The 25,351-nt window shown below is 51.3% G+C and overlaps 1 protein-coding gene across 1 annotated transcript in view; it reads left to right on the top strand.

The window, feature by feature from the left end:
• The first annotated feature begins 5,879 nt into the window (after window positions 1–5,879).
• The window catches only part of LOC126953208 (tenascin-X-like), a 69,012-nt gene continuing 49,540 nt past the window's right edge, over window positions 5,880–25,351 (top strand). The window contains 4 exon segments of the mRNA XM_050788581.1: window positions 5,880–6,081; window positions 17,380–17,790; window positions 18,139–19,977; window positions 20,386–20,501. Coding sequence (XP_050644538.1) covers window positions 17,388–17,790; window positions 18,139–19,977; window positions 20,386–20,501 — 2,358 coding nt within the window. The 5' untranslated portion in view covers window positions 5,880–6,081; window positions 17,380–17,387.

The raw sequence follows: 25,351 nt of genomic DNA, 5'->3' as shown, positions 1-25,351 counted from the left end.
GGAGTGGTGGCTGCCTTCCTGGCTCGTGATGGGGAGTCTGGGGAAAAGTGGCTTCTCCAGAGCCAGCATCAAAGGATCAAGCACTGAAGACATAGCTGGCTCTGAGGTGGGGTGGGTGCAGGATCACAGACCGCATGTCATCCCCTTGCCCCACCCCCGCAAGTCTGGGGTATATCTGTGTCTAGCAATGATGTCCTATGGTGGGACAGACTAGAGGATACGCATCCCTGGAATGAGAGTCAACAGGAAAGATGGGCCCCCACACCTTTCAGGGTGAGCAGCCTCTGGGTCTCCTGCTCTCAAGCAGGTTCTCCCCCTCCTCTTGCTGTCCAGGATGAGCAGCTCAAACAAACAATGGGAGCTGGGGCCAGAGGCTCAGAGCCCAGAAAGCGGGACCCTTGGTGAAGAAGGGGTGATATTTGGAAGGGAAGGGGGATGTGGCAGGATATCCTCTAAGCCCTAAACTGGAGGGGACTGAGACTTGAGAGTCCAGATGAAAGACTGAAAAGAGTGGGGCAGGCAGAAAAAGCTGTGCATTCTTATTTTTTAAATTTTTGTATGTTTGTTTGTTTGTTTGTTTTTGTTTTTTGAGATGGAGTCTCACTCTCTCGCCCAGGCTGGAGTGCAGTGGCATGATCTCGGCTCACTGCAACCTCCGCCTCCCGGGTTCAAGCAATTCTTCTGCCCCAGCCTCTCAAGTAGCTGGGATTACAGGCGCCCACCACCACGCCCAGCTAATTTTCGTATTTTTAGTAGAGATGGGGTTTCACCATATTGGCCAGGCTGACCTCATGATCTGCCTGCTTCGGCATCGCAAAGTGCCCGGCTAGGCTGTGCATTCTAATTAGGAAGAAGGGGAGCAGGACAAAGTGAGGGGTTGAGTCTGAGGCCAACCTGGGAGAATCCCCCTCCAGCTGCTCCTGTCCAGCAGTGCCTCAGGCCTGACCCTGCAGGAGTGTCCTGGGTCAGCTGGAGGGTGTGAGCTGGGACTGGGCTCAATGCCCAGATGACTGGACAGGGGCTGCCTGGCCCATAGCCCAGGCCTGAAGGAGGGAGGAAGAACCTCATGTGTCCAGCCAGGCAACCCTCACACCCCTCCCGCTGCCGTCACCCATTACTGTGTTTGGGGTGAAAACAGACCAAGTAACTATGGCAACCTGGAACCAGGGCTCCCAGGAACTAGACCTTTCCTCCCTCCAGAGGGCAGCCCAGCTTCTCAGCTGTGCTTTCTATCCCAGAGTCCTTGAGCCTTATCCACCCTATCTCTGGAGGGCGTGCAGTGAGAACAAGGATTTTGGAAGCACATCACCTGAGCTGGATTCCCTGCCCTGTCTTTCATTAGTAGGTGTCCTTAAACATTCTGAGCCTTAGTTTCCTTTTCTGTAAGATGGGATGTTCCTACCTCCTAATCAGGGTTGATGACAGGATGAAAGATGGCATCCTCAGTGCCTGGTCCACAATAGAGACACCTTTTCCTCATCCCTTGCCCCTTTCTGTCTCCATCTCTGTTGTGCTTCTCTCTTCCACTTTTATCCAATCTGTGTTCCACTGTTTCATTGTCCAGTTGCTCTTCCTCCTTCTTGCCCCCAGTTCGGGAAAGTACTTGAAGTGCTGGCATCTCAGTGGGGGACCCTGGGGTAGGGCATCCTGCTCCTCTGCTAAGTGGCAAGGGACAGCTGGCACTTTGGTGTGGATGAGACATCAGACCTCTCTTGGCTGAGGGAGTGCGGTGGTGGGAGGGATTGAGAAGGATGGTGGGTGGGTACCTGATGTGGGGTGAAAGCTGGGCAGGCTCTGGGCTGCTGCCCTCTAGGCCCATGTGGATCTCTATTCCTCTGGCCACTCAGCATGCCAGGCTGCTGTCACTCCTGCACCTCTTTGGCCCTTCCTGCCCTATGCCTGCTTTGTCTTTCTGTTCTGCTTTCCTTATGCCACCATCTCCTGCTTTTCTTCCTCAGGATCCCACCTTTTGTTCTCTCTCATCCCTGACCTCATCATCCCTCCCTTCCTCTTTCTAGACTTCTTTCCTGCCTTTCTTTGCTCTCTACCTCATTAGCAGTTATCACGACCTCTTTTTGACCCATTATTCATCGTTGTTTTTTTCTTCTTGTGTATCTTCCCCACCCCATCCACTGCTTCACTGTCTTAATTTTTTTTTTTTTAATTTAAAAATAGAGGTGGGATCTCACTATGTTGCCCAGACTGGTCTTAAACTCCTGGCCTCAAGCAATCCTCCCATCTCGGCCTCCCAAAGTGCTAGGATTGCAGGCATGAGTCACCGTGCCGGCCTTATTTAAAAAAAATTTTTTTTTAATTCACTGTCTTTTTCCTTTGTTCTTCTTGGTCTTTTCATCTGCTGCTGCCGCTGACCCTGTGCTTGTCACCTCCCTTTTTCATACCGGCCCCTTTCTATTTCCCATTCTGCTCCCTTGTCCACATTTCTTGCCCCTTTCCATTACTTCCTCTCTTTTCCCCCACTTTGGTCCTCTCCTCCTCCTTCCTTCCCCCACTCCCTTCACTTCCCACACCAGTTCTCCGTTCTCTTCCCAGCTGTGGGGGCCAGCACTGGGGAGCCTGATGTTTGTCTCATCGTTCTGCTATGGCTTCTGGATACAGCACATCTGGATTCCGGGGCCCAGATGTGTGGTTGCCACAGCGACCTGGGTCCCTGTGGTAAATACAGGCGCCCACCCGCCTCAGAGCAGAGAACAAAACAATTGTGTGACTTTCTTTTGTCACGAGATAGAAATGTCCTTCCTCCTCCCTTCTCCCCACACCCATGTCTCCAGGCAAAGGAAATTTTAAGGGTCCAAACCCTTCTTTCTGAGACTCCCTTGCCCCCTTTTCAGCTGTAGCCTCTTAGTTCTCTCCCATCTTTCATCCTGGGCTCTGTCTTTTCATTCTGTGTTCCCCATCCTCACCCCACCCCCAGTTCTCAATAATGGAGTGTTGACCACCCCCTTCCCCATCTGATGCCATTTCTTCTAACTGAATCTACACAATACCTGGATGCAGAAAGAAGTTTCAGAAATCTGGATTCTCCACCCTTCTTTGTACAAGTGCTTCAAAGAAGCCACTTTGTTTGTTTGTTCCCTAAGTCTTCAATCCTTTCCTTTCCTGGAGTTGTTTGGGGAGGAGAGGGAATACAGGCTTAGGAATCAGAACACCTGGGTGAGGCCCACCTTCACCACTACTAACTTAGTCCCTTGAACAAGACCCTTAATGTCTATGAGCCTCTGTTTCCTCAGCCACAAAGTGGGATTAATGCCCGCACTGTGTAGGAAACTGTTTTGTAAACGGAAGCCCGGCACAAGTGTTTTCTATCTTTCCCCTCTCTGGGACTGCTTTCTTGGACTACCGCCCCTGGCATCTCTTGTTCCCCTGTCTTCATCCTTCAGGTCCTTGCCCTCAATTGCCCTTACTCTTCTGTGTCTGCCTTCTCTCCTCTCTATCTTTCCTTTCCTTTTCTCTGTCTTTCATCTCTTTTCCTCCTGAGGTCAGGACAGAAACTTGGAGGATCATTCAAGGAAGGAGGCTCAGAGCTGAAGACACAGGGACTGAGGATACAGAGAACAACCGGAGCTTGTGGACGGTTTTCAACAACACTGACCTTTCTACCCACCACCCAGAACACCTCAGTGAAGCCAACCCCAGCTCTGACCACTGGGCTTCCCTGCCTTCACGCCTGGGCTCATTACTCTTTCCCCCTCCTCTCTCCCAGTCCTTTCATATTTCAGTGTTGACTTGCATTTATTGGTCACCTACACTATGCAAGGCTTGGTGCTTTTCTTACAAAATGTGAACATGTAAGACGTGAGCTTCTCCATGAGCCTGGAAACCAAAGGGTGAACCAAATGGTAAACAATGATAATTCCAGAACCTGAAGCTATATCTGCTAAGCGTCCAGGGCTTCCCCAGATGCCTTATAAGCTTGTGTACATCTGGAATCCCACATTTCTCTCTGAGACCCCAACAGTGGGCTTCCAGAACATCCCAGCCCCATCCTTCTGGCTGTTGTCTCTGGGGTCCCTGGCCACCCTCTGTGCCAAATGTACTTATGTTGACCATTCTTCCAATAAAGCCAGGATATAGGGCATAGGCACAAAAAAAAAAAAAAAAAAAAAAAAAAAAAGATACGACCATGAAGCAGAAATCTGAAGGGGTCAGAGGAAATTCATACTCTGTTCTGCCCTGTGTGTGCGATGCTGTCTCCAGACCCTTCCTCATCCTTTCACTGCTGTGCTCCCCACCTCCTGCCAGGAGATCCTTGGGAAGCTGCTACCTACTCCTGGCTCTGGGGGCTTCAGGCCAAGGCAGAGGAAGGAAGCTGAGCCTGGCTCTGTCCAAGATGCTGACTTCATCCTCCCCATCAAAGCCAGGAAAAAAACAGCCACACACACCCAGACACACGGACACACACGGGGACACCCACGCGAAAGCCCATGTGTGCCTTTGCCCTTGGCCACATGGAGCTTACCAGGCATCTGGCCACAGCCACATGCAATGCAGGCACGCCCTGACCCAGGAACACCACACACCTGCCACCGTGGGGATCTGACCTGGTGTGCAGACACCTGGGCTGCCACCCATGTGGCAGAATCAAGCACATATAGGTTCCTTCACGTCCCTTTCACTATCACCTGTGACTTGGCCAAGTTACACCTCAGTGGTGAGGTTTGCAGCGGGATGGAGAGACTCAGTCCTCACCGTGAAGCTGGGGGTAGTGGGTTCCCACTCAGCTGGGATATTTCTCCTCTGTAGCAAAAGTCTCTTTTTCAGCTCCTTGTCAGGGCAGCACATGGGGAGATGAAGCCAGGGAAACACCCAACAGACTTATATTGGGTATGTCTGTCTCCCTGTTCCCCATGTCCTCTGGCTGTCAGTTTTCTGCCTGGGACCGGAGACAGAGTGCCCGTTTCCTCCAGCCCCTACCTCTCCCCGCCTCTGCTGCTGCTCCCCTGCAACACCCAGGCACCAGCCCCCCACCCTGCTTTCCACCACTTCACCCTCTATTCAGGTGACCCAACCTAATATTTGCCTCCTGCCTCTAGCCCTTTCTTCAACCCTAAACCTTCTACCTAACCTTCAGGCTTTCCTTCCTTGTCTCCCCTCAACCCCAGCTTCCTCCCAAGGCTTCTTTGTCCCAGTGTTCACCCAGGCCCTTGCCCTGCCAGTGCTTAAGCCTCACCTGCTCTTTCTCTAGGGACTTGCTGAGGTAGGAGAATGCAAAGGAGGCAATGACAGGAGAGGGACTGAGCAGGCAGACAGGGGTGGCTCAGGGACGGGATAAGCAGAGAAGATAGAAAGAAATGGGACTAGGTCAGGGCGGGGACTTGGGGTCCCAGAGACGGTCCCAGTTGGAGAAAGAGGTTGCCTCCTGCCTCCGGCCCCCTGCCCCTGCTCCCTGCTCCGGACTGCCAAGGGAGAACTGGTGAGAGGATGAGGGCGCCAGCGCTGGCTGATAGACTTGGGGTGCGATCCAGAGATCTAAGCTAGAGCAGTAGCTGGGAAGAGATGGGAGGGGAGCATGGGGAAGGGAGGGGAAGGGGGCTGGCCACGAGGAAGGATATAGGCTGAGAGGAAACCACTGGGGTCAGAGAGGGGGTCAGCAGGTGGGGAAATGGTGGGGAAAAAAGAAATGGCAGGAAGGGTGGGGGATGTCAAGTTGGGCAAAAATTAGGGTGAGCGTTAAAAATGGGATAGGGAAAGGACATGGGAGGTAAGACCAGGGCTGGGGGTTGAGATGAGGGTATAGTGAGACAGTGATGCTAGACAGGGAGTGGGGGCTGGGGTGGGGCAGGACAAGAGGAGGGGTGGCATGTGGGAGGGCCTGGGAGGGGTGGGAGGACCTGCCCTATCTCCGCTCCCCTCCCTGACCTCATCCTGGTCCTCCCCTTCTCCTCCCCTGCTCGCTGCAGACTCTCTCCTCACTGTCGCTGCCGAGATCCACAGGCGGTTGTGGCTCAGCCCCTGTTGCAGGGGACAAGTGAGGGCGACTTCCCTGTCCTGCCCTGAGACGCCGCCCTCCCGGGGTTGGGGACAGAGCAGGTGCAGAGGCACTGCAGCTGCCCGGTTGCCCAGGTAAGGAACAGAGTTCTGGGGAGACCCAGAAGGAGAGGCAAAGGATTTCTCGCCTATCCCCACACCCCAGGTGAAGGTGTGGCAGGTGAGCTCTCAGCGGTGCTTCCAGAGCAAGGACTTCTGTTCAGGACAGAGGACATAGGAGCATTCACTGGAACCAGGCTCCCTGTGAAGGAGTGTCTGGGAGGAGAGGGTTGTATGTGTGTGTTGGGGTGGGCGGTGTATGTCAGGGTTTGGATGGGATGCAGACAACTGAGAGGGGCTGGGAACAAACCGAGGGACTCCGAGAGTCAGATGGTGGAAGCAGGGTAGAGGTGGTTATTGGTGAGGTGAGCCCCTGAGCCCTGGAGGTGCTGGGGCTAGCGGGAAGATAGGACTAGGCTGAACTGGTGACCAGCTGAACCTCGGAAGGAAAGTGCTTGCGGAATCCCAAGTGTCGGGCTGGAGCAACTGAGCCCAGGCTCTGGGCTCCAGGCTCCAGGAGGTGCCAGAGGGTGCTGCTTTGGGCATCCAAATAGGGACTCCCTAGGTGGCAGCGTGAGAGTTGCAGGGAGGGAGGTCTGGGAGATCTCTTGAGGAAATACGGAAATGGGACAGTCAGGACTCTCGGGTCTGGGAAGTGCACAGAGCCTGCAGAGAGGATCCTAAAACTTGTTCTTGGCCAGAGCTCTGCACTCATGACTCACGGTTCAGCAGGGCTGGGATGACTGAGAGATGCCTCTGGGGGCACAGGGGCTCCGTCTTCACTCTGTGCCCCTTCCAAGCTCCCCTTGCCTCTGTCTGTCTGAACCCGAGCTCTCCCTCACCCCGCCCTCCCCACCAGTACACGTGACACGCCCCGGGTGGGGCGGGCGGGCCCCTTATCTCGCCTGGAAAGAATTTAATGGCATAGAAACAACTGGAAGTGGAACTGAGAGGAACTACTGGGAAGGAACTCGGAAACACCACAGCTGCTGCCTGCCCCGCCCCTGCTTCCCGCATCTCCAGCCCCTCCTCTTTTCCCTGATCCTGCCTCCAAGTCCCTGGGGACCCAGCACCTCAATTCTTCAAACTTCCTTCTGCTCACTCCAGACCTGGCCACTAGGTGCAGGACCAGAAACTGCCTTCCTGTCTCTCATTGCACCCCTAACCATTTTCAACTGGAGTCTGGAAATCCTCTCTCTTAATTTTTCCATTCCTAGGCCCATTAGCTCCCCAGAATAAGGGGCATCTGGGTTCCCCAACCCACCCCTCCCTGACACCTCCTTCCCACCTGGTTCCAGCCCAATGTCTGGGACCCCCACATTCCCTTTTAAGTCTCACTCCTGGAATCCTTCTGTCTTCACCTCTCATTGCCAGATTCAACTGGGGGTGTAGCAGGAGGGTCAGAGGGAGACATGGGGGTGGGACCATAACCCCCATCTCTGGAACATCTCTTATGGAAGCCAGCCCCTCTCGCCACCCCTTGGGACCTGTGCAGTCCCTAATGAGCAAAGTGTCAAAGTTGGCTACAACACTGAATACCCAGGAAGCTGAGTCACAGTTTGGGATGATGCCCCCATCCCTGCCAGCCCTCCAACTGTGGGGAGGGTGCCAAGAGGGTGAGGCCATATCTCCCCTCAAACACGCACTGCAGAGAACCACTCCAGACATAGTGGCAGGGGGAGTGGTGAAGGGGAGACACAAGAGACACCCAATTCTTTGCTTGCCCAGTACTGAGAGAAGAGCAGAATTCTTGCAGGAGCTGGAATGGGGAGCTGGAGGGGTGGGTGGTGGCAACAGGGCAGGGAGGGAGATCGGGAAGGAGCCTCTGGGTGTGTGGTCAATGGAGGCTGCTGTGCTCTTCTAGACCAATCTCACCAGCTTTCTGGAAAAGCTGCTGAGCTCTCTTCACTCCTTCCTGCTGCAAAGACCCTCTCTGCTTTCCCCACTGTGCAGGGAAAGGTGAGGAATCTAGTTATTTGGGGAGGGGCACTGGACATCTCACAGAGGCCTCCAGGGGTACAGGGAAGGATGGTGGAGGCCATGTGTCCACTGCTCCCCACTGGGGAAGGGCCTCCTATTCGGTTCCTCTCACACCATCCAGGTTCTTTCACTCACAGAGCTGCCCTCGGAGCCAACAAGAAATCAGCCTTCTTAGGCATCAGCCAATGACTAGGTGTGGAGGAAACCTGAAGGGGAGATTGGGTGTGTGTGCACGTGTGCCTGGGCACCCATATGTGTACCTGCAAGGATGCAGGTTTTGTGGGTGGATTTGTGTGTCTGTGCAGGTATGTTTGTATTTGTATTTGTGGATGAGCACACATTAACATATTTGTAAGTGTACATGTGTACACATATTTGTGCAAGCGCTCCCATGGTGTGGGAGTGATTTGCATGGCCTTAGACACAAAGTGACAGGATTTGAGGGTCAGCCAGAGCCCATCTCTTACCCAAGGGTACACTCCAGGCTGAGAGAAGGGCTGGGGGGACAGGAAAGGGCAGCTCTCTGTATGCCAGGCCTCTTGGCCTGGGCTTTCTTGGGTGGGGAACCTCTTGGTGTGGAAACACTCTGTCCCTGTTCAGCTCCCTTTCCGACTCTTGCTGGCTGGTAGTAGAATGTGATGGCTGGTAGCCCTGAAAACTCCTTTTTCTCTGATCCAGGAGAAAAGTGTAAGAGTTGAAAGCCAGAAGATGTGTGCGTGTTGGGCGGAGGTGTGTGTGTGTCACAGTCACCTCCGCCTACCAGTGACATATCCCCCACTCCTCACTGGTCAGCATTTCCACACCCACCCTACCCTCCTCCTTTCCCCAGCCGCTGGTCTGGAAGAACTGGGCACCTTTCAGCATCTCAACTCTTCACCTGAGCTGAATCCTGCCTGGCCCCTCACACTGCTGTTCGCCATAGCCCTCTCTCCTGTCTCATCCTGGGACCCCCCTACTACCTTTCCTCCCACCTCTTGTCTCTGTGTGCTCCCCAATCCCTGCCTCAGTAAACTCCACAAACACACACAACTGGGTAACCATCATGTAGATCAAGAAATAAGACACCTTTAGCCCCCCAGAAGCCCCCCACCATGCCGCTACTAGTCACTGCCCCCTCAAGAGTATCACACTTCTGACTTGGAGCACTACAGATTAATGTTGCCTCTCCTCAAACTTCACATAAATAGCACTATGCAGCATGCTCTTTCCTGTGTCTGGCTTTTGTTCAACCTCAGTAAGATCCATCACACTACTACATATAACTATAGTTCATTCCTGCTTTATTTTATTCCACGGTGTGAATCAACCACAATTTATTCAATCTATTCTACTAATGTGAAATGGTTTAATCTATTCTACTAATGTGAAATAGTCCCAGTTTGGGACTATTATGAGCGGTCCTGCTATGTTGGGTATATTCCTAGGAGTGGAATTGCCGGGTCATAGGGTTTGCATGTGTTCAGCTTTAGTACATTCAGTAGATTCTGTCAAAGAGTTTTCCAAAGTGCTTGTACCATCTGGTCCTGCCAGGATCTCCCCTGGCCTGGCCTCTGATTCTGCCTCTGCCCTGGTGACTGTGTCTAACCAACTTCCAGTCCCAGACACTGTCCGTGGTCCTAGCTCTGACCTTGGTCCTGCCCTTGGTTCCAGCCTTAATGCTAGTCCTGCGTTTATATTGAACTTTTCATTCATTCATATAGTTGGTAAACATTTATGGAGCACCACTTATGTGCCAGATGCAAGGATACGGCAGCCAAGAAAGAAAAATAGGTGCCATGCCTGCCCTCATGGACTTTATAGTCTAGTGGGCAAGAAAGTAATAAAATAATCTCACAGTATATTTATATATTATTTTGGACTTCAAAAATAAAAAATATTTATTTATATGTGATTACAAATTGTTATAAATGCTACAAGTGAGAATGGTGTGATGCTGTGATACCACATGGTAGGAGGACCTGACCTAGTCAGGAAAACTTCCATGTGAAAAAAATGGCGGGCTGAGACCTGAAGGATGAGAAGGCCAAGAGAGAAGGGAACAGTGTTCCACACGGATGGAACAGCGTATACAAAGGTCTGGGGTTGGGGATGGGCACAGAGAATGTGAGGGACTTGAAGGTCAGTGGGGCTGGAATGAAGGGAGGGAGGGAAATGTTATGGGAGGTGAAGTGGGGGCAGGGGACACATGATGGTAGGGCTGTTTGTCAGTGTTCTAAGAGAATTTGGAAGGGAGGCACTGAAGCATTTTGAGGAGAGGGACATCCTGATTGCGTTTGTGAGACTGTAGAGGACAAGGGTGGAAGCAAAGGGAAGAGTCAGGGCTGGACACAGTGGCTCACACCTCTAATCCCAGCACATTGGGAGGCTGGGGTGGGAGGATTGCTTGAGCCCAAGAGTTCAAGGCCAGCCCGGGCAACATAGAAAGATCCTGTCTCTACCAAAAAAAAAAAAAAAAAATTTAAAAATTAGCTGAGTGTGATGGCACACACCTGTAGTCCCAACTACTCAGGAGGCAGAGGTGGGAGGATTGCTTGAGCATAGGTCAATGCTGCAGTGAGCTATGATTGCGCCACTGCACTCCAGCCTAGGTGACAGAGTGAGACCCTGCCTCAAAAAAAAAAAAAAAAAAAAAAAAGATGCAGCCAGGAAGCAGTTGCAGTTGTCAGGCAAGAGGCGGATGGAAGTTTGGATTAGAACGAAGGTAAGTGAGAGAGAAGGAAATGAATTAAAGAGATGTTTATGAGAAAATACAGGTAGATACAAGGAAATATGGTGGCACTGAATGGGCTGTTAGGTTTCTGGCTTGTAAAGCTGGATGAATGGCGGGGCCCTGAGTTTCAATGGGGAATTCTGGGAGGGAATGGGATACAGGAAAGTGACCATGAATTCAGTTACAGGCATGGTGAATTTGAGGTGCCCAAGTGGAGATGCCAAGTAGGCAGGTGGATATATTGCTGTGGAGTGAGAGGAAGATGACGGGAGTGTTTTATAAGTTGGTGTATAGTTTGGAAACTGAAGTCATGAATCTGGATGAAGGTACCACGTGGATGACTAGAGCAGCAGGTCTATTAATTTAGTAGAAATTTGTTGCACATTACAATCATCTGGGGAGCTTTTAAAAATACTGAATAAAATTCAGTTACTTGGTCATTCTAGTCACATCTCAAGTGTTGCAGAGCCTCATATCCCTCCTGGCTACCATATTGGTCAGCATGGATACAGAATGTTTTAAAAGAGAAGGCCCAGGCGCAGTGGCTCATGCCTGTAACCCCAGCACTTTGGGAGACCGAGGCGGGCAGATCATCTGAAGTCAGGAGTTCAAGACCAGCCTGGCCAACATGGTGAAACCCCATCTCTACTAAAAATAAAAAATTAGCCAGGCATGGTGGCGGGCGCCTGTAGTCCCAGCTACTCGGGAGGCTGAGGCAGGAGAATCGCTTGAACTCGGAGGCAGAGGTGGCAGTGAGCAGAGATCGTGTAACCGCACTCTAGCCTGGGCGACAAAGTGAGACTCCATCTCAAAAAAAAAAAAAAAAGAAGAAGAAGAAGAAGATGCAGTGAACTGTGTCCAGTGATTTTGAGAGAAGTCAAAGGTCAAGCAAGATGAAGACAAATGTCCCTTAGATTTTGTAGCACCAAAGTCATTGGGAAGCCTTAGAGGGAGCTGTTTGGTGGGTTGGAGGGAGTAGAGTGGATTGAGGCATGCATGGGCTATAGGGAAATGGAAACACCAAATACAGATAAATCTTGACAATTGTGGCCATGAAGTAGAGGAGAGAAATATGTGGTGGCTGGAGGGAGTGTGAGATTGGGGAAAGGTTTTTTAAGGTTTAATTTTTTTTTGAAATGGAGTCTCGCTCTTGTTGCCCAGGCTGGAGTGCAGCGGCACGATCTCAGTCCACTGCAACCTTTGCCTCCCAGGTTCAAGAGATTCTCCTGCCTCAGCCTCCCAAGTAGCTGGGATTACAGGCACCTGCCACCATGCCCAGCTAATTTTTTTTGTATTTTTAGTAGAGATGGGATTTCACCATGTTTGCCAGGCTGGTTTTGAACCCCTGACCTCAAGTGATCCGCCCACCTTGGCCTCCCAAAGTGCTGGGATTACAGGCATGAGCCACCACACCCAGCCATGGTTCAATTTTTATACAGCAAAATTCAAAAGTCTTAAGTGTGCAGCTCAATGAATTTCTGAATATGTATACATCTATGTAACCACCCAGATTAAGATACAAAATATTTCCAGAAATATGACTCCTTCCGGTCAATAATCCCTACAAGTAATGCTATCCTATCTTCTAAAAGTAAAGATTAACTCTGCCTGTTTTTGTTCGTTTGTTTGTTTGTTTTTTGAGATAGAGTCTCGCTTTGTTGCCAGGCTGGAGTGCAGTGGCATGATCTTGGTTCACTGCAACCTCCGCCTCTGGGATTCAAGCAATTCTTCTGCCTCAGCCTCCCAAGTAGCTGGGACTACAGGTGCATGCCACCATGCCCAGCTAATTTTTGTATTTTCAGTAGAGACACGGTTTCACCATGTTGGCCAGGATGGTCTCCATCTCTTGACTTTGTGATCCCCCTGCCTCGGACTCCCAAAGTGCTGGGATTACAGGCTTGAGCCACCGCACCCAGCCTCTGCCTGTTTTTGAACCTCATATAAATGACGTCATTCAGAATGTTTTCTTTTTTCTTTTCTTTTCTTTCTTTCTTTTTCTTTTCTTTGTTTTTTTTTTTTTGTTTGTTTGTTTTTTTGTTTTTTTTTTTTTTTTTTTTGTAGCTCAGGAATGGTATATAAAAGAGTGTTCCGTTTCTGTGTGTGGTATTTTTTGCTCAGCACTATGTATGTGAAATTCACCCGTGTTGCATGTAGCAATAGGGTGTTTTTTTGTTTGTTTTTGTTTTTTCTGTATAGTATTCCATTGTATGACTCTGGCACAATTTATTTATCCACTTTATGAATGGACACTTGAGTTGCTTTCAGTTTTGGCTAATATAGGAATAAAACTCATGAACATTATTGTCTACATCTTTTGGAAGAACTATGCAGTCATTCCCATTGGATATTTAGTTATAGATATCTGGGTTATAGACTATATGTTTTAGCAGATACTACTAAACAACTTTCCAGTGTTTGCACTAATATATGCTCCCACTTGCAACAGATGAGAATTCCAGTTGCTTCACATTCTTGCCAATATTGAGCAACGACAGCCTCTTTGAAGAGGGACAAGCATTCTGGAGGATATTTAGTGGCATCTCATTGTGGTTTTAATGTACATTTACCCGATGACTACTGATTTTTGTGCATCTTTTAAAATGCTTCTTGGAGCTGGGTGCAGTGGTGCACACCTGTAAGCCCAGCTACTCTGGAGGGTGAGGCAGGAGGATTGCTTGAGGCCAAGAGTTCAAGGCCAGGCTTGGCAACATAGCAAGATCCCATCTCTACAAAAAATTTAAAAATGAGCCACGCATGGTGATGCCCATCTGTAGTTCCAGCTACTCTGGAGGCTGAGGCAGGAGGATCACTTGAGCCCAGGAGTTTGAGGCTGCAGTGAGCTGTGATTGTGCCACTGTGTGCCAGCCTGGGTGACTGAGGTAGAGTTTATCTTAAAATAAAATGAAATAGACTGGGTGTGGTGGCCCACTCCTGTAATCCCAGTAACTTTGGGAGGCCCAGGCGGGTGGATCACAAGGTCAGGAGATAGAGACCATCCTGGCCAACATGGTGAAACCTCATCTCTACTAAAAATACAAAAAAGTGAGCCAGGTGTGGTGGCGGGCGCCTGTAGTCCCAGCTACTCAGGAGGCTGAGGCAGAAGAATGGCTTGAACCTGGCAGGTGGAGCTTACAGTGAGCCGAGATTGCGCCACTGCACTGCAGCCTGGGTGAAAGCGCAAGACTCCATCTCCACAAAAATGAGCTGGGCATGGTGGTGCATGCCTGTAATCCTAGCTACTCCAGTGGCTGAGGCAGGAGACTCACTTGAGCCCAGGTAAAACAAATAAAATGTTTATTGACACTTTGGGTGTATTCTTTTCTGGAGTACCCATTGTCTTTTGCCAATTTAAAAAACTGGGTTTTTGGCCGGGCGCGGTGGCTCAAGCCTATAATCCCAGCACTTTGGGAGGCCGAGACGGGCGGATCACGAGGTCAGGAGATCGAGACCATCTGGCTAACACGGTGAAACCCCGTCTCTACTAAAAATACAAAAAACTAGCCGGGCGAGGTGGCGGGCGCCTGTAGTCCCAGCTACTCGAGAGGCTGAGGCAGGAGAATGGCGTAAACCCGGGAGGCGGAGCTCGCAGTGAGCTGAGATCCGGCTACTGCACTCCAGCCTGGGCGACAGAGCGAGACTCCGTCTCAAAAAACAAAAAAACAAAACAAAACAAAAAACTGGGTTTCCTGATTTTGGCTTGTTGTTTTGTTTTTCAGAGTTTGTTTTTTGAGACGGAGTTTCACTCTTCTGCTCAGGCTGGAGTGCAGTGTGATGATCTCGGCTCACTGCAACCTCTGCCTCCGGTTTCAAGCGATTCTCCTCCTCAGCCTCCTGAGTAGCTGGGATTATAGGCGCCCACTACCACACCTGGCTAATTTTTGGATTTTTAGTGGAGATGGAGTTTCACCATGTTGGCCAGGCTGGTCTCGAACTCTTGACCTCGTGATCCACCTGCTTTGGCCTCCCAAAGTGCTGGGATTACAGGTGTGAACCACCGCACTCAGCCGCTTTCTTAGTCTCTTAATGATGTAATTTGATGACCTGAAATTTTGTTTTGTTTTGTTTTCTTCTTTTTGTTTTTTATTTTTTGAAACAGGGTGTCAGCTCTGTTGCCCAGACTGGAGTGCAGTGGCATGCTCACAGCTCACCATAGCCTCGACCTCCCAGACTCAAGTGATCCTCCCTCCTCAGCCCCTGAGTAGCTGGGACTACAGATGTACCACCACACCCAGCGAATTCTTTTTGTTTTTTGTAGAGACAGAGTCTCACTGTCTTGCCTAGCCTGGTCTTCCAACTCCTGGGGTCATGCAATCCTCCCACTTAAGCCTCCCAAAGTGCTGGGATTACAGATATGAGCCACTGCACCTGGCCTATGGTTAGTTTTGTGTGTGTTTTACTTAAGAAATCTTGCGGCTGGGTGCAGTGACTCAAGCCTGTAATCCTAGCACTTGGGAAGCCGAGGCAGGCAGATTGCCTGAGTTCAGGAGTTTGAGACCAGCTGGGCCAACATGGTGAAACCCCGTCTCTACTAAAAATACAAAAAATAGCCGGGTGTGGGGGCAGATGCCTGTAATCCCCGCTACTAAGGAGTCTGAGGTAGGAGAATCACTTAAACCTGGGAGACAGAGGTTGCAGCGAGCTGAGATAGCACCAGTGCACTCTACTCTGGGCAACAGAGCGAGACTCAGTCTTAAAAAAAAAAAAAAAAGAAAGAAATCTTGCTTACTCCAAGGTCAGAAATTCTTTCTTCTGTAAGATATTGCTATGAAAGATATTGCCTTACTTTTCATATTTAGGTCCTGGGTTCATCTCAAATTATTTCGGTATATCAGACATAAGGTGGAGAATGACTGTTTTTTTTGTTTTTTTTTTTTTTTTTTTACTTAGGGGTATTGGATTGATCCAGCACCAGTAACTAAAAAGACCATCCTTTCTCCTCTTAACTGCAGGGGCACTTTTGCCATTAATTAGGTGACCACATATGTGTGGGCCTGTTTCTGGGCCCTCTTCTGTTTCATCTGTCTATCCTTGCACCTTTAAAATAAGTCTTGATATTTGATCATGTAAGTCCTGAGGAAGAGGGTTTTTTTGGTTTGTTTGTTTTGTTTTCAATCAGAGATATTTGAGCAAGGATCCAGTTGAGAGTGAGGAGTTGAATAAAAAAGAGAGAGAAGTCAGGCGTGGTGGCTCATGCTTTTAATCCCAGCTACCTGGGAGGCTGAGGTGGGAGGATGCTTGAGCCCAGGAGTTCAAGTCCAGCCTTAACCAGGGGGGTTGAGCAAGATCCTGTCTCAATATTAAAAAGAGAACGAGGTCACGTGGTGGCTTATGCCTGTAATCCCAGCACTTTGGGATGTCGAGGCGGGCAGATCACTTGTGGTCGGGAGTTTGAGACCAGCCTGCCCACATAATGAAACCTCATTTCTACTAAAAATACAAAAATTAGTGGGGCATGGTGGCAGGCACCTATAATCCCAGCTACTTGGGAGGCCGAGGCAGGAAAATCACTTGAGCTAGGAGGCAGAGGTTGCAGTGAGCCAAGATCATACCACTGCATTCCAGCCTAGGCAACAGAGTAAGATTCTGTCTAAAAAAAAAAAAAAAAAAAAAAAGTGAGAGAGAGAGAAGATAATCTACATTTTAAGGTTTCTTAGAAGACAGTAGGAGCTGGGATCCAGGTGTTTGGGGAAGGATTGGCCCTAGGTACTCATCCGCTAATTCATTCAACATTAATGTGTCAGAACATTTATGTGCCAGACACAAGTATACAGCAGTTCTGGGATAGATGAGGTCCTTGTTCTCATGGAGCTCCCATTCTAGTATTGAGAGAAAGGTAATAAATAAGTAAACAGATAACTCAGGCAGCAGTAAATGCCATGAAGAGCAGGAACAGGATATTGTGATAGAGAGTAATGGAAGAATGTCCTAATTGGGAGTTAAGATTTGAAGATGGAGCCAGACTTTAAGAGCAGAGTGAAGAGCATCCCAGACATAGGGAACACACGATGCAAAGGCCCTTGGAGTGGTGAGAGCTTGTAGTGCTTGTGGGAAAAACAAAAGACCAGTATAGGGCCAGGCACGGTGGCTCACGCCTGTAATCCCAGCACTTTGGGAGGCTGAGGTGAGCAGATCACCTGAGGTTAGGAGTTCGAGACCAACCTGACCAACATGAAGAAACCCCCTCTCTACTAAAAGTACAAAATTAGCCGGACATGGTGGGGCATCTCTGTAATCCCAGCTACTCAGGAGGCTGAGGCAGGAGAATCACTCAGACCTGGGAGGCGGAGGTTGCGGTGAGCTGAGATTGCACCATTGCACTCCAGCCTGGGCACAAGAGTGAAACTCCATCTCAAAAACAAAACAAAACAAACAAAAAAACAACAAACAACAACAAAAAAAAACCAGCGTAGGGGAACACAGTAGAAAAGGGGGTGAGGAGCAGGGTAACTAAATGATATCAGAGAGGTAGAGAACAGACTTGCCCAGGGAGGGTATCCTTTAGGGTTGGGCTGAATGTGAATTTTTACATGCATGTGAGTTGGGTAGATTACTTGTGGGTGGTGGGACTGTGGGTATGTGCTGGAGGATTCATTTTGTCTCCTTCTTTTTGAAGCTGCTCTCATACCTGCCCTTTCTCCCTGCAGCCTCCTGAATGATGCCAGCCCAGTATGCTCTAACCTCCAGCCTGGCTCTCCTGGTGCTACTGGGCACAGTCAGAGCAGGCCCCTTCTCTTCGCGGTCCAATGTGACACTGCCAGCCCCCCGGCCCCCTCCCCAGCCAGGGGGCCGCACGGTGGGGGCAGGAGGGGGAAGGCCCTCTTCTCAGCTTTATGAGCACACAGTGGAAGGAGGGGAGAAGCAGGTGGTATTCACCCACCGCATTAACCTGCCCCCTTCCACTGGCTGTGGTTGTCCCCCAGGCACTGAGCCCCCAGTCCCTGCTTCAGAGGTGCAGGCCCTAAGGGTCCGGCTAGAGATCCTGGAGGAGTTGGTGAAGGGGCTCAAGGAACAGTGCACTGGGGGATGTTGTCCTACTGCTGCCCAGGCTGGCACAGGTGAGCAGGTCATCACAGAAGAGGGTGGAGAGGTGTGTTAGGGTGGGGTGGGCATTGCTAGTCCATAAAGATCCGTATGAATTAGAAGAAGGCACTCCTGCCGCACCCTTAGGGGTGTGGATGCAGCCCAGAACACAACTTGGAGAGCAGAGCTGGACTACATGTCACCTAAAGCATATGCGAGGGCCCTGAGAGGCTGCATACATTACACGTATTAGCAACTGGAAGCAGACATGGCCTCATGAGATGAGGCTGGCCTGGCTAGGGGACCTGCACATAGGAGCACTATATAGGTTCAGCCTCTCTCCCAGGAGAGAGACTGAGACCTGCCTCTCCCTCATACTCCAGGTCAGACAGATGTGCGGACCCTCTGCAGTCTCCATGGTGTGTTTGATCTGAGCCGCTGCACCTGTTCCTGTGAGCCAGGCTGGGGTGGGCCCACCTGCTCAGACCCCACAGATGCTGAGATTCCTCCCTCCTCCCCACCCTCAACCTCGGGGTCCTGCCCAGATGACTGCAATGATCAGGGTCGCTGTGTCCGCGGTCGTTGCGTGTGCTTTCCCGGCTACACTGGCCCCAGCTGTGGCTGGCCATCCTGTCCCGGGGACTGCCAAGGCCGTGGGCGCTGCGTGCAGGGCGTGTGCGTGTGCCGGGCAGGTTTCTCAGGCCCCGACTGCAGCCAGCGCTCCTGCCCTCGGGGTTGCAGCCAGAGGGGACGATGTGAGGATGGGCGCTGCGTGTGTGATCCAGGCTACACTGGTGAGGACTGTGGCATGAGGAGCTGCCCTCGCGGTTGCAGTCAGAGGGGGCGCTGTGAGAATGGGCGCTGCGTGTGCAACCCTGGCTACACTGGCGAGGACTGTGGGGTGAGGAGCTGCCCTCGAGGCTGCAGCCAGAGGGGACGCTGCGAGGACGGGCGCTGCGTGTGTGACCCCGGCTACACTGGCGAGGACTGTGGTACGCGGAGCTGCCGCTGGGACTGTGGTGAGGGCGGGCGCTGCGTGGACGGCCGCTGCGTGTGCTGGCCCGGGTACACAGGCGAGGACTGCAGCACGCGGACATGTCCGAGGGACTGCCGGGGCCGCGGGCGCTGCGAGGACGGCGAATGCATTTGCGACACGGGCTACAGCGGGGACGATTGCGGCGTGCGCAGCTGCCCTGGCGACTGCAACCAAAGGGGCCGCTGTGAGGACGGCCGCTGCGTGTGCTGGCCAGGGTACACTGGACTCGACTGCGGCTCGCGCGCCTGCCCACGCGACTGTAGAGGTCGCGGGCGCTGCGAGAACGGCGTATGTGTTTGCAACGCGGGCTACAGCGGCGAGGACTGCGGTGTGCGCAGCTGTCCTGGAGACTGTCGTGGCCGGGGCCGCTGTGAGAGTGGCCGCTGCGTGTGTTGGCCAGGCTACACAGGCCGGGACTGTGGCACGCGCGCCTGTCCTGGCGACTGTCGCGGGCGCGGGCGCTGCGTGGATGGCCGCTGCGTGTGTAACCCGGGCTTCACCGGTGAGGACTGTGGGAGCCGTCGCTGTCCCGGGGACTGCCGTGGGCACGGCAGTTGCGAGGATGGCGTGTGCGTGTGTGACGCAGGCTACTCAGGGGAAGACTGCAGCACGCGCAGCTGCCCCGGGGGCTGCCGAGGCCGCGGCCAGTGCATAGATGGGCGCTGTGTGTGCGAGGACGGCTACTCTGGTGAGGATTGCAGTGTGAGGCGGTGCCCGAATGACTGCAGCCAGCACGGCGTGTGCCAGGACGGTGTGTGCATCTGTTGGGAAGCCTACGTGGGTGAGGACTGCAGCATCCGCACCTGCCCCTCCAACTGCCATGGGCGGGGCCGCTGTGAGGAGGGGCGCTGCCTGTGCGACCCAGGCTACACTGGCCCCACCTGTGCCACCCGCATGTGCCCAGCTGACTGCCGGGGACGTGGGCGCTGTGTGCAGGGAGTGTGCATGTGCCACGTGGGCTATGGCGGTGAGGACTGTGGGCAGGAAGAGCCTCCAGCCAGCGCCTGCCCTGGAGGCTGCGGGCCCCGGGAACTGTGCCAGGCAGGCCAGTGTGTGTGTGTAGAGGGCTTCCGAGGCCCTGACTGTGCCATCCAGACATGCCCAGGGGACTGCCGTGGCCGAGGAGAGTGTCACGATGGCAGCTGTATCTGCAAAGATGGGTATGCTGGCGAAGACTGCGGGGAAGGTGAGCCTTCCCCAGTGTGCTCTGGGACTGTGATTCTGTGAACAGAAGCCATGGGGAAGATCTGAGCCTGAGGAAGAGTGGAGGGAGGGCATGTCATTCCGAGGAGCCAGTGTCCACCAGGGGCAGCAGAACCACAGGGGCGGGGCTCACCAGTGGGCAGGACTGGCTTTCAGATCTCTGAGGAGCAGGTTGGGGCCCATTTAGTTGGATTTAGGGAGATTCTGTGCTCCTGATGAAGAGAAGGTGAAGACGGCCAAGCCCCGTTCAGCCCTCTGTCAGCTATTCTCCACTAGCAGAGAGGAGTGGGAGTTGGGATGGGCCTCTTGGATGTCCCTGAGTAAAAGGGGCTGTGGGTGGGGGTGGTTGCCTTGTGCTAACCAGCTTTTCCTACCCCATTCTCTTGGGCAGAGGTGCCAGCCATTGAGGGCATGAGGATGCATCTCTTGGAGGAGACAACAGTTCGGACAGAGTGGACCCCGGCTCCTGGCCCTGTGGATGCCTATGAAATTCAATTCATCCCCACGGTGAGAAAGATGCCAAGCTCCAGGAGGGGACTGAGTGAGCAGGATGGGCGGGGTGGGGGGCGGGCAGGGCTCACCTCCTGGAGGAAGTTCCAGGTAATCATTGGTTGAGTCCAGATGGCTGGGTTCCTGAAGCTGCTGTAAAGGCTTTCTCAGCCTGCTTGACACTGGGCACTGAGGCCTCTGCAGCATCTCCAGCAAGCATTGGTTCCACACAGTTGGAACACTTGGTAACAGAGAGCTCAATACTTCCTGAGGCTGCCCAGTCCATTGTTGGTCATCACTGTTAGTTGTTGTGGTTGTTGCGGAATCCGTCTGCCCCCATTCTAGCACCTGTCCGTTGGCCCTAGCTGGGTAGTCATCAGCAGCTGGAATGTTTTTTGCTTTCCCTGTGTCCTACACCACAGGCCTTCAGGTATTTGCAGACACCAGCCTGGTGTCTCCATTCCTCAGGCAAAACCCCCCAGTTTCTTCACCCCTTTTCCCTAAGTCTTTGTTCTCTGAATACTTTACCTTCCTGTGACTCTTGCTTTTTTCATGTGCCCCCTTTGGGGGCAGAGAGGGGCCCACTGGCTTACTCTGGATTTACGGACACTTTTCTCAGAGTTGGCATATATTAACTTGTAGTCACACAAGCGGGTAGCTGTTTTGGTCATATATGGTTTTTAAAGTAACTTTTAATTATAAAAGTAATACAGGCCCAGTGCAGAAAACTTAGAAAAAACTTAGAAAAAGCAGGGAAAAAAGATGGAAGGAAAGAAGACAACATTCAACTATATACACTTCTTTTTTTTCACCTAAATATAGGCCTTTGCATTTGGCCCTGTTCAATGTTATCTTTTTTGGTTTGGGCCAAGCTGTCTAGGCTGTTGCAACAATTTTGAGTCTGTGAACTTCATCTCCCACCTCCTTGTCATCAGCACATGCAAACCAGTTTTTTCTCTGTCTCCCTCCAACTTGCTCTTTTTTTTTTTTTTTTTTTTTTTTTCCTTGAGACAGAGTCTCGCTTTGTGGCCCAGGCTCGAGTGCAGTGGTGCCATCTCAGCTCACTGCAACCTCTGCATCCCAGGCTTAGGTCATCCTCTTACCTCAGCCTCCCAAGTAGCTGGGACTACACGTGTGCACCACCTTAGCTTACTAATGTTTGTATTTTTAGTAGAGACGGGGTTTCTCCATGTTGCATGCCCAGGCTGGTCCTGAACTCCTGAGCTCAAGTGATCTGCCCGCCTCAGCCTCCCAAAGTGCTGGGATTACAGGCATGAGCCACCACACCCAGCCATCCATCTTGCTCTTAAAACATTAGAGGGAATACCCTAAGGACAAAGCCTTGTAGTCACTCATTTGGGACCTCTGTTTATGCAGATTGGGCTTTTAAGATATGGTCATTTCCCTAGCTCCAAATCTTCTGACATTTCTACCATCCAACTCATGTTTTCCTGCATCATCCCACAAATGCCATGGGGTGTGGGCCATGTCACCCTCATCTTCATCAGCTTAGCCAGGACTCTGTAAAAATAAACAACTCCCGGGGCCTAAGGCCTCAGAAGGCACTAGGACAGAAGGGGACAGCTCAGAGGAACTGTCATCCTCACTCCACTTTGCTTTGTCTTGTCATTATGCTCCTCGGGCCAGCCCCCTACCACGTTCTGCCTGTCCTCACTCTCCAGCCAAAGCGGAAGCAGAAATCTCAAGTTTGTGGCGCAACCAAGATAGCTTGAATTTTTTCTTCTGTTTAAACATCTTTTTTTTGTTGTTGTTATTATAAAAATACTTTAATCACGAGACAAGAATTTGGCAACTAGAGAAAAGAAAAACAATTCCTGGCTGCTCCTCACTAAAACAAGCACTGCTAACATTTTCAAGTGTTTCTCCCACTCTCTTCTTCTCTGTGTATATTATTTACATAGCTCTAATCTTGAAAGGGTGGGACTTTGAAAAGGAAGTTTCCTAAGAAACTTCAGGGAAAGAAGAATTAAAATAAACACTTGAGATAAGAGGAGCTTTTAGGGCAGCAGTTGTCTCCTGCTCTGAGTAAATAAACACAAACCCATCCTTGATGTTGTCAAGGGTGCCGCTTTCCAGTTGAAGCCCTAGGCTTTCTCCCTCACTCAGAGCCAGGGTGGCGGTGCCAAGTTGGCCTGTGCCAGGCTCGGCCATGTTCTTAGTTCATCCATTCTGCTCTCGGTATGGGCGTCTGTCACATTCTGGGTCTTCTCTGAGCCTGGGTGTGGAAGGCACTCCTGTAAAATTGGTCCCCAGACACTCCTCTTGGGCCTGGGCTACCGGCCCTCAGACCATGCTTTCTGCTCTCTGTAGCTGGCCCCTGGTATCGTACCTTCTGCCTTGGCAAGTGCCATCTGTCTATTTCTTTTCTTTTCTTTTCTTTTTTTGAGATGGAGTTTCGCTCTTATTGCTCAGGCTGGAGTGCTGTGGAGCAATCTCGGCTCACTGCAGCCTCCGCTTCCCAGGTTCAAACGATTCTCCTGCCTCAGCCTCCTGAGTAGCTGGGATTACAGACACCTGCCACAACGCCCAGCTACCCTCTGTCCATTTCTGTGGGCACAGAGTATATTCAGTAGTTGTCTGTCCTCTGGCTGCTGCTGTCATCCTAGAAGCCTATCTCTACCTCTTCCCTTCTCTCTTCCCAGAAGTACTTCTCTCTCAAAGCCCAAACTCTGCTATTCCAGATCAAGGGACACACCTAGTTATTGAAATTATTTTTCAGAATGCAGAAGGAGGAGGTTTCTCCTCTCCCTGCATATGTGGCATTGTTACTGTGACTCAGTGGTTCTCAAAGTGGGTTCCCTGGACCTGCAGCATCAGCATCACCTGGGAGTATGTTAGGCAGGCAGATTGTCAGACTCCCCTCCCCAGATCTACTGAGTCAAAAAGTCTGGGCACAGAGCCCAGTAACCTGTATTGCAACAAGCCCTCCAGGTGATTCTGATGCCCCTCCAGCCTGAGGCCCACTAAGTGAAGGAATGTTGCTATTTCGCAAAGTGCTAGCCCCACTATGAATGTGAGAGAAAGCATGGGGAAACCGAGGGAGATGAGTTCCTGAATGAGAGAAAGGTTCAGATATTCCTTGTCTGGGTGTGTCCTGCAGCCTGGAAACCAAGGCTAGGCTGAGTGTTCACTGGGACTCAAAACCTTGCAGCCTCAGAGAAGTTTTTGCTTGGGTCTAGTCTAAAAACAGCGATGAGGGTGAGATAAGCTCCAAGGACCAGCCAAGGTAGAGTTCTTCATCTGGAGCCACGAGGTTAATATTGGGATAAGGTCTAAGACGTCCCAAGAACAAAATCAGTGAAGCAGGCCAGGTGCAGTGGCTCATGCCTGTAATCCCAGCACTTTGGGAGGCCAAGGTGGGTGGATCACCTGAGGTCAAGAGTTTGAGAACAGCCTGACCAACACAATGAAACCCCATCTCTACTAAAAATACAAAATTAGCCGGGCATGGTGGTACATGCCTGTAATCCAGCTACTTGGGAGGCTGAGGCAAGAGAATCCCTTGAATCTGGGAGGCAGAGGTTGCAGTGAGCTGAGCTCGCGCCATTGCACTCCAGTCTGGGCAACAAGAGCGAAACTCCATCTCAAAAAAAAAAAAAAAAAAAAATCAGTGAGGCATCCAAGCTTCACCAAGGGGCAGAGCCAGCTGCCAGCATCTGTTTGATGCTGCTTCAGGGCCAGGTGTGGTGACTCATGCCTATAATCCCAGCACTTTGGGAGGCCAAGGTGGGTGGATTGCCTGAGGTCAGGAGTTCGAGACCAGCCTGACCAACATGGAGAAACCCCATCTCTACTAAAAATACAAAATTAGCTAGATGTGGTGGTGCATGCCTGTAATCCCACTACTCGGGAGGCTGAGGCAAGAGAATCGCTTGAACCCGGGAGGCAGAACTCGCAATGAGCTGAGATCACACCATTGCACTCCAGCCTGGGCAACAGGAGTGAAACTCCCTGTCAAAAAAAAAAAAAAAAAAAAAAAAAAAAAAAAAAGAAAAAAGAAAGCCTGCTTCAGACCAGCAAGATGGTGCTAGGAGATGTGGGAGACATGGGTTAGGTTGATGGGCTTTTAGGGGACTGTTCCCAGATGGATCTCAGGAGGAACCAAGAAGTATCTAAAGGAGATATATATATATGTTGCTCTTGTGAGAGAAGAACTCTGGGGATAGGCTTGCCTCACTGAAAGAACCAGATATCATCAGGGAGCATCCAAGGTGTGTGTGTGTTGCAGCGGCAGGGATGGGGTGGGTGTGGATAAAGAGAAAGAGACACACACACAGAGAGAAAATGAACAAATAAATTCTGGGAACGGTAAGGATTTCATGGGTCTTGAGTTGAGGCCAACCCAAGGCTTCCTAGCTGGGGTATTCTAGGGCAGGATGAATAGGAGAGGGCTGGAGGTCCTGTGTGCCCAGGAAACCTTTTCAGCCCAGAAAACTGACAGAGCTTTACTTCATCCTCAACCCAGAAATCTCTACGTGGCCTTCTCATCTGGTTTTATACTTTGGTATTTACTATGTTGATTTCCCCACAGCTCTCTTGGTTTAGGAGAGTACCTTTTGAAATTTCCAATCCTACTTGGCTGAATGGAGGTGTCCCCATCACGGCCAACATAGCTAGGCAGAACAGAGCGTCCTTAGCGGCTGTCCTAGCTGGACAGCACGGCAAAATGTGGGGCTGTTAGAATGCTCACAGATGTCCAGTTCCTCCTGTTTCCCAGCGGTGGGCACTCCAGGAGACCCTGCCTGGAGCAGGGTCCAGTAGATTTCCTTTGGGGCCACCACACATAATCATAATTCCTTAAATGTACCCTTGTAGGAGTGTTGTTTTCTCACAAGCATTTCCTAAGC

This window comes from Macaca thibetana, chromosome 4 (assembly GCF_024542745.1).
Source record: "Macaca thibetana thibetana isolate TM-01 chromosome 4, ASM2454274v1, whole genome shotgun sequence".
Classification (NCBI taxonomy): Eukaryota; Metazoa; Chordata; class Mammalia; order Primates; family Cercopithecidae; genus Macaca; species Macaca thibetana.
Note: the sequence above shows the minus strand (reverse complement) of the source record. Positions and strands in the feature narration are given on the sequence as shown.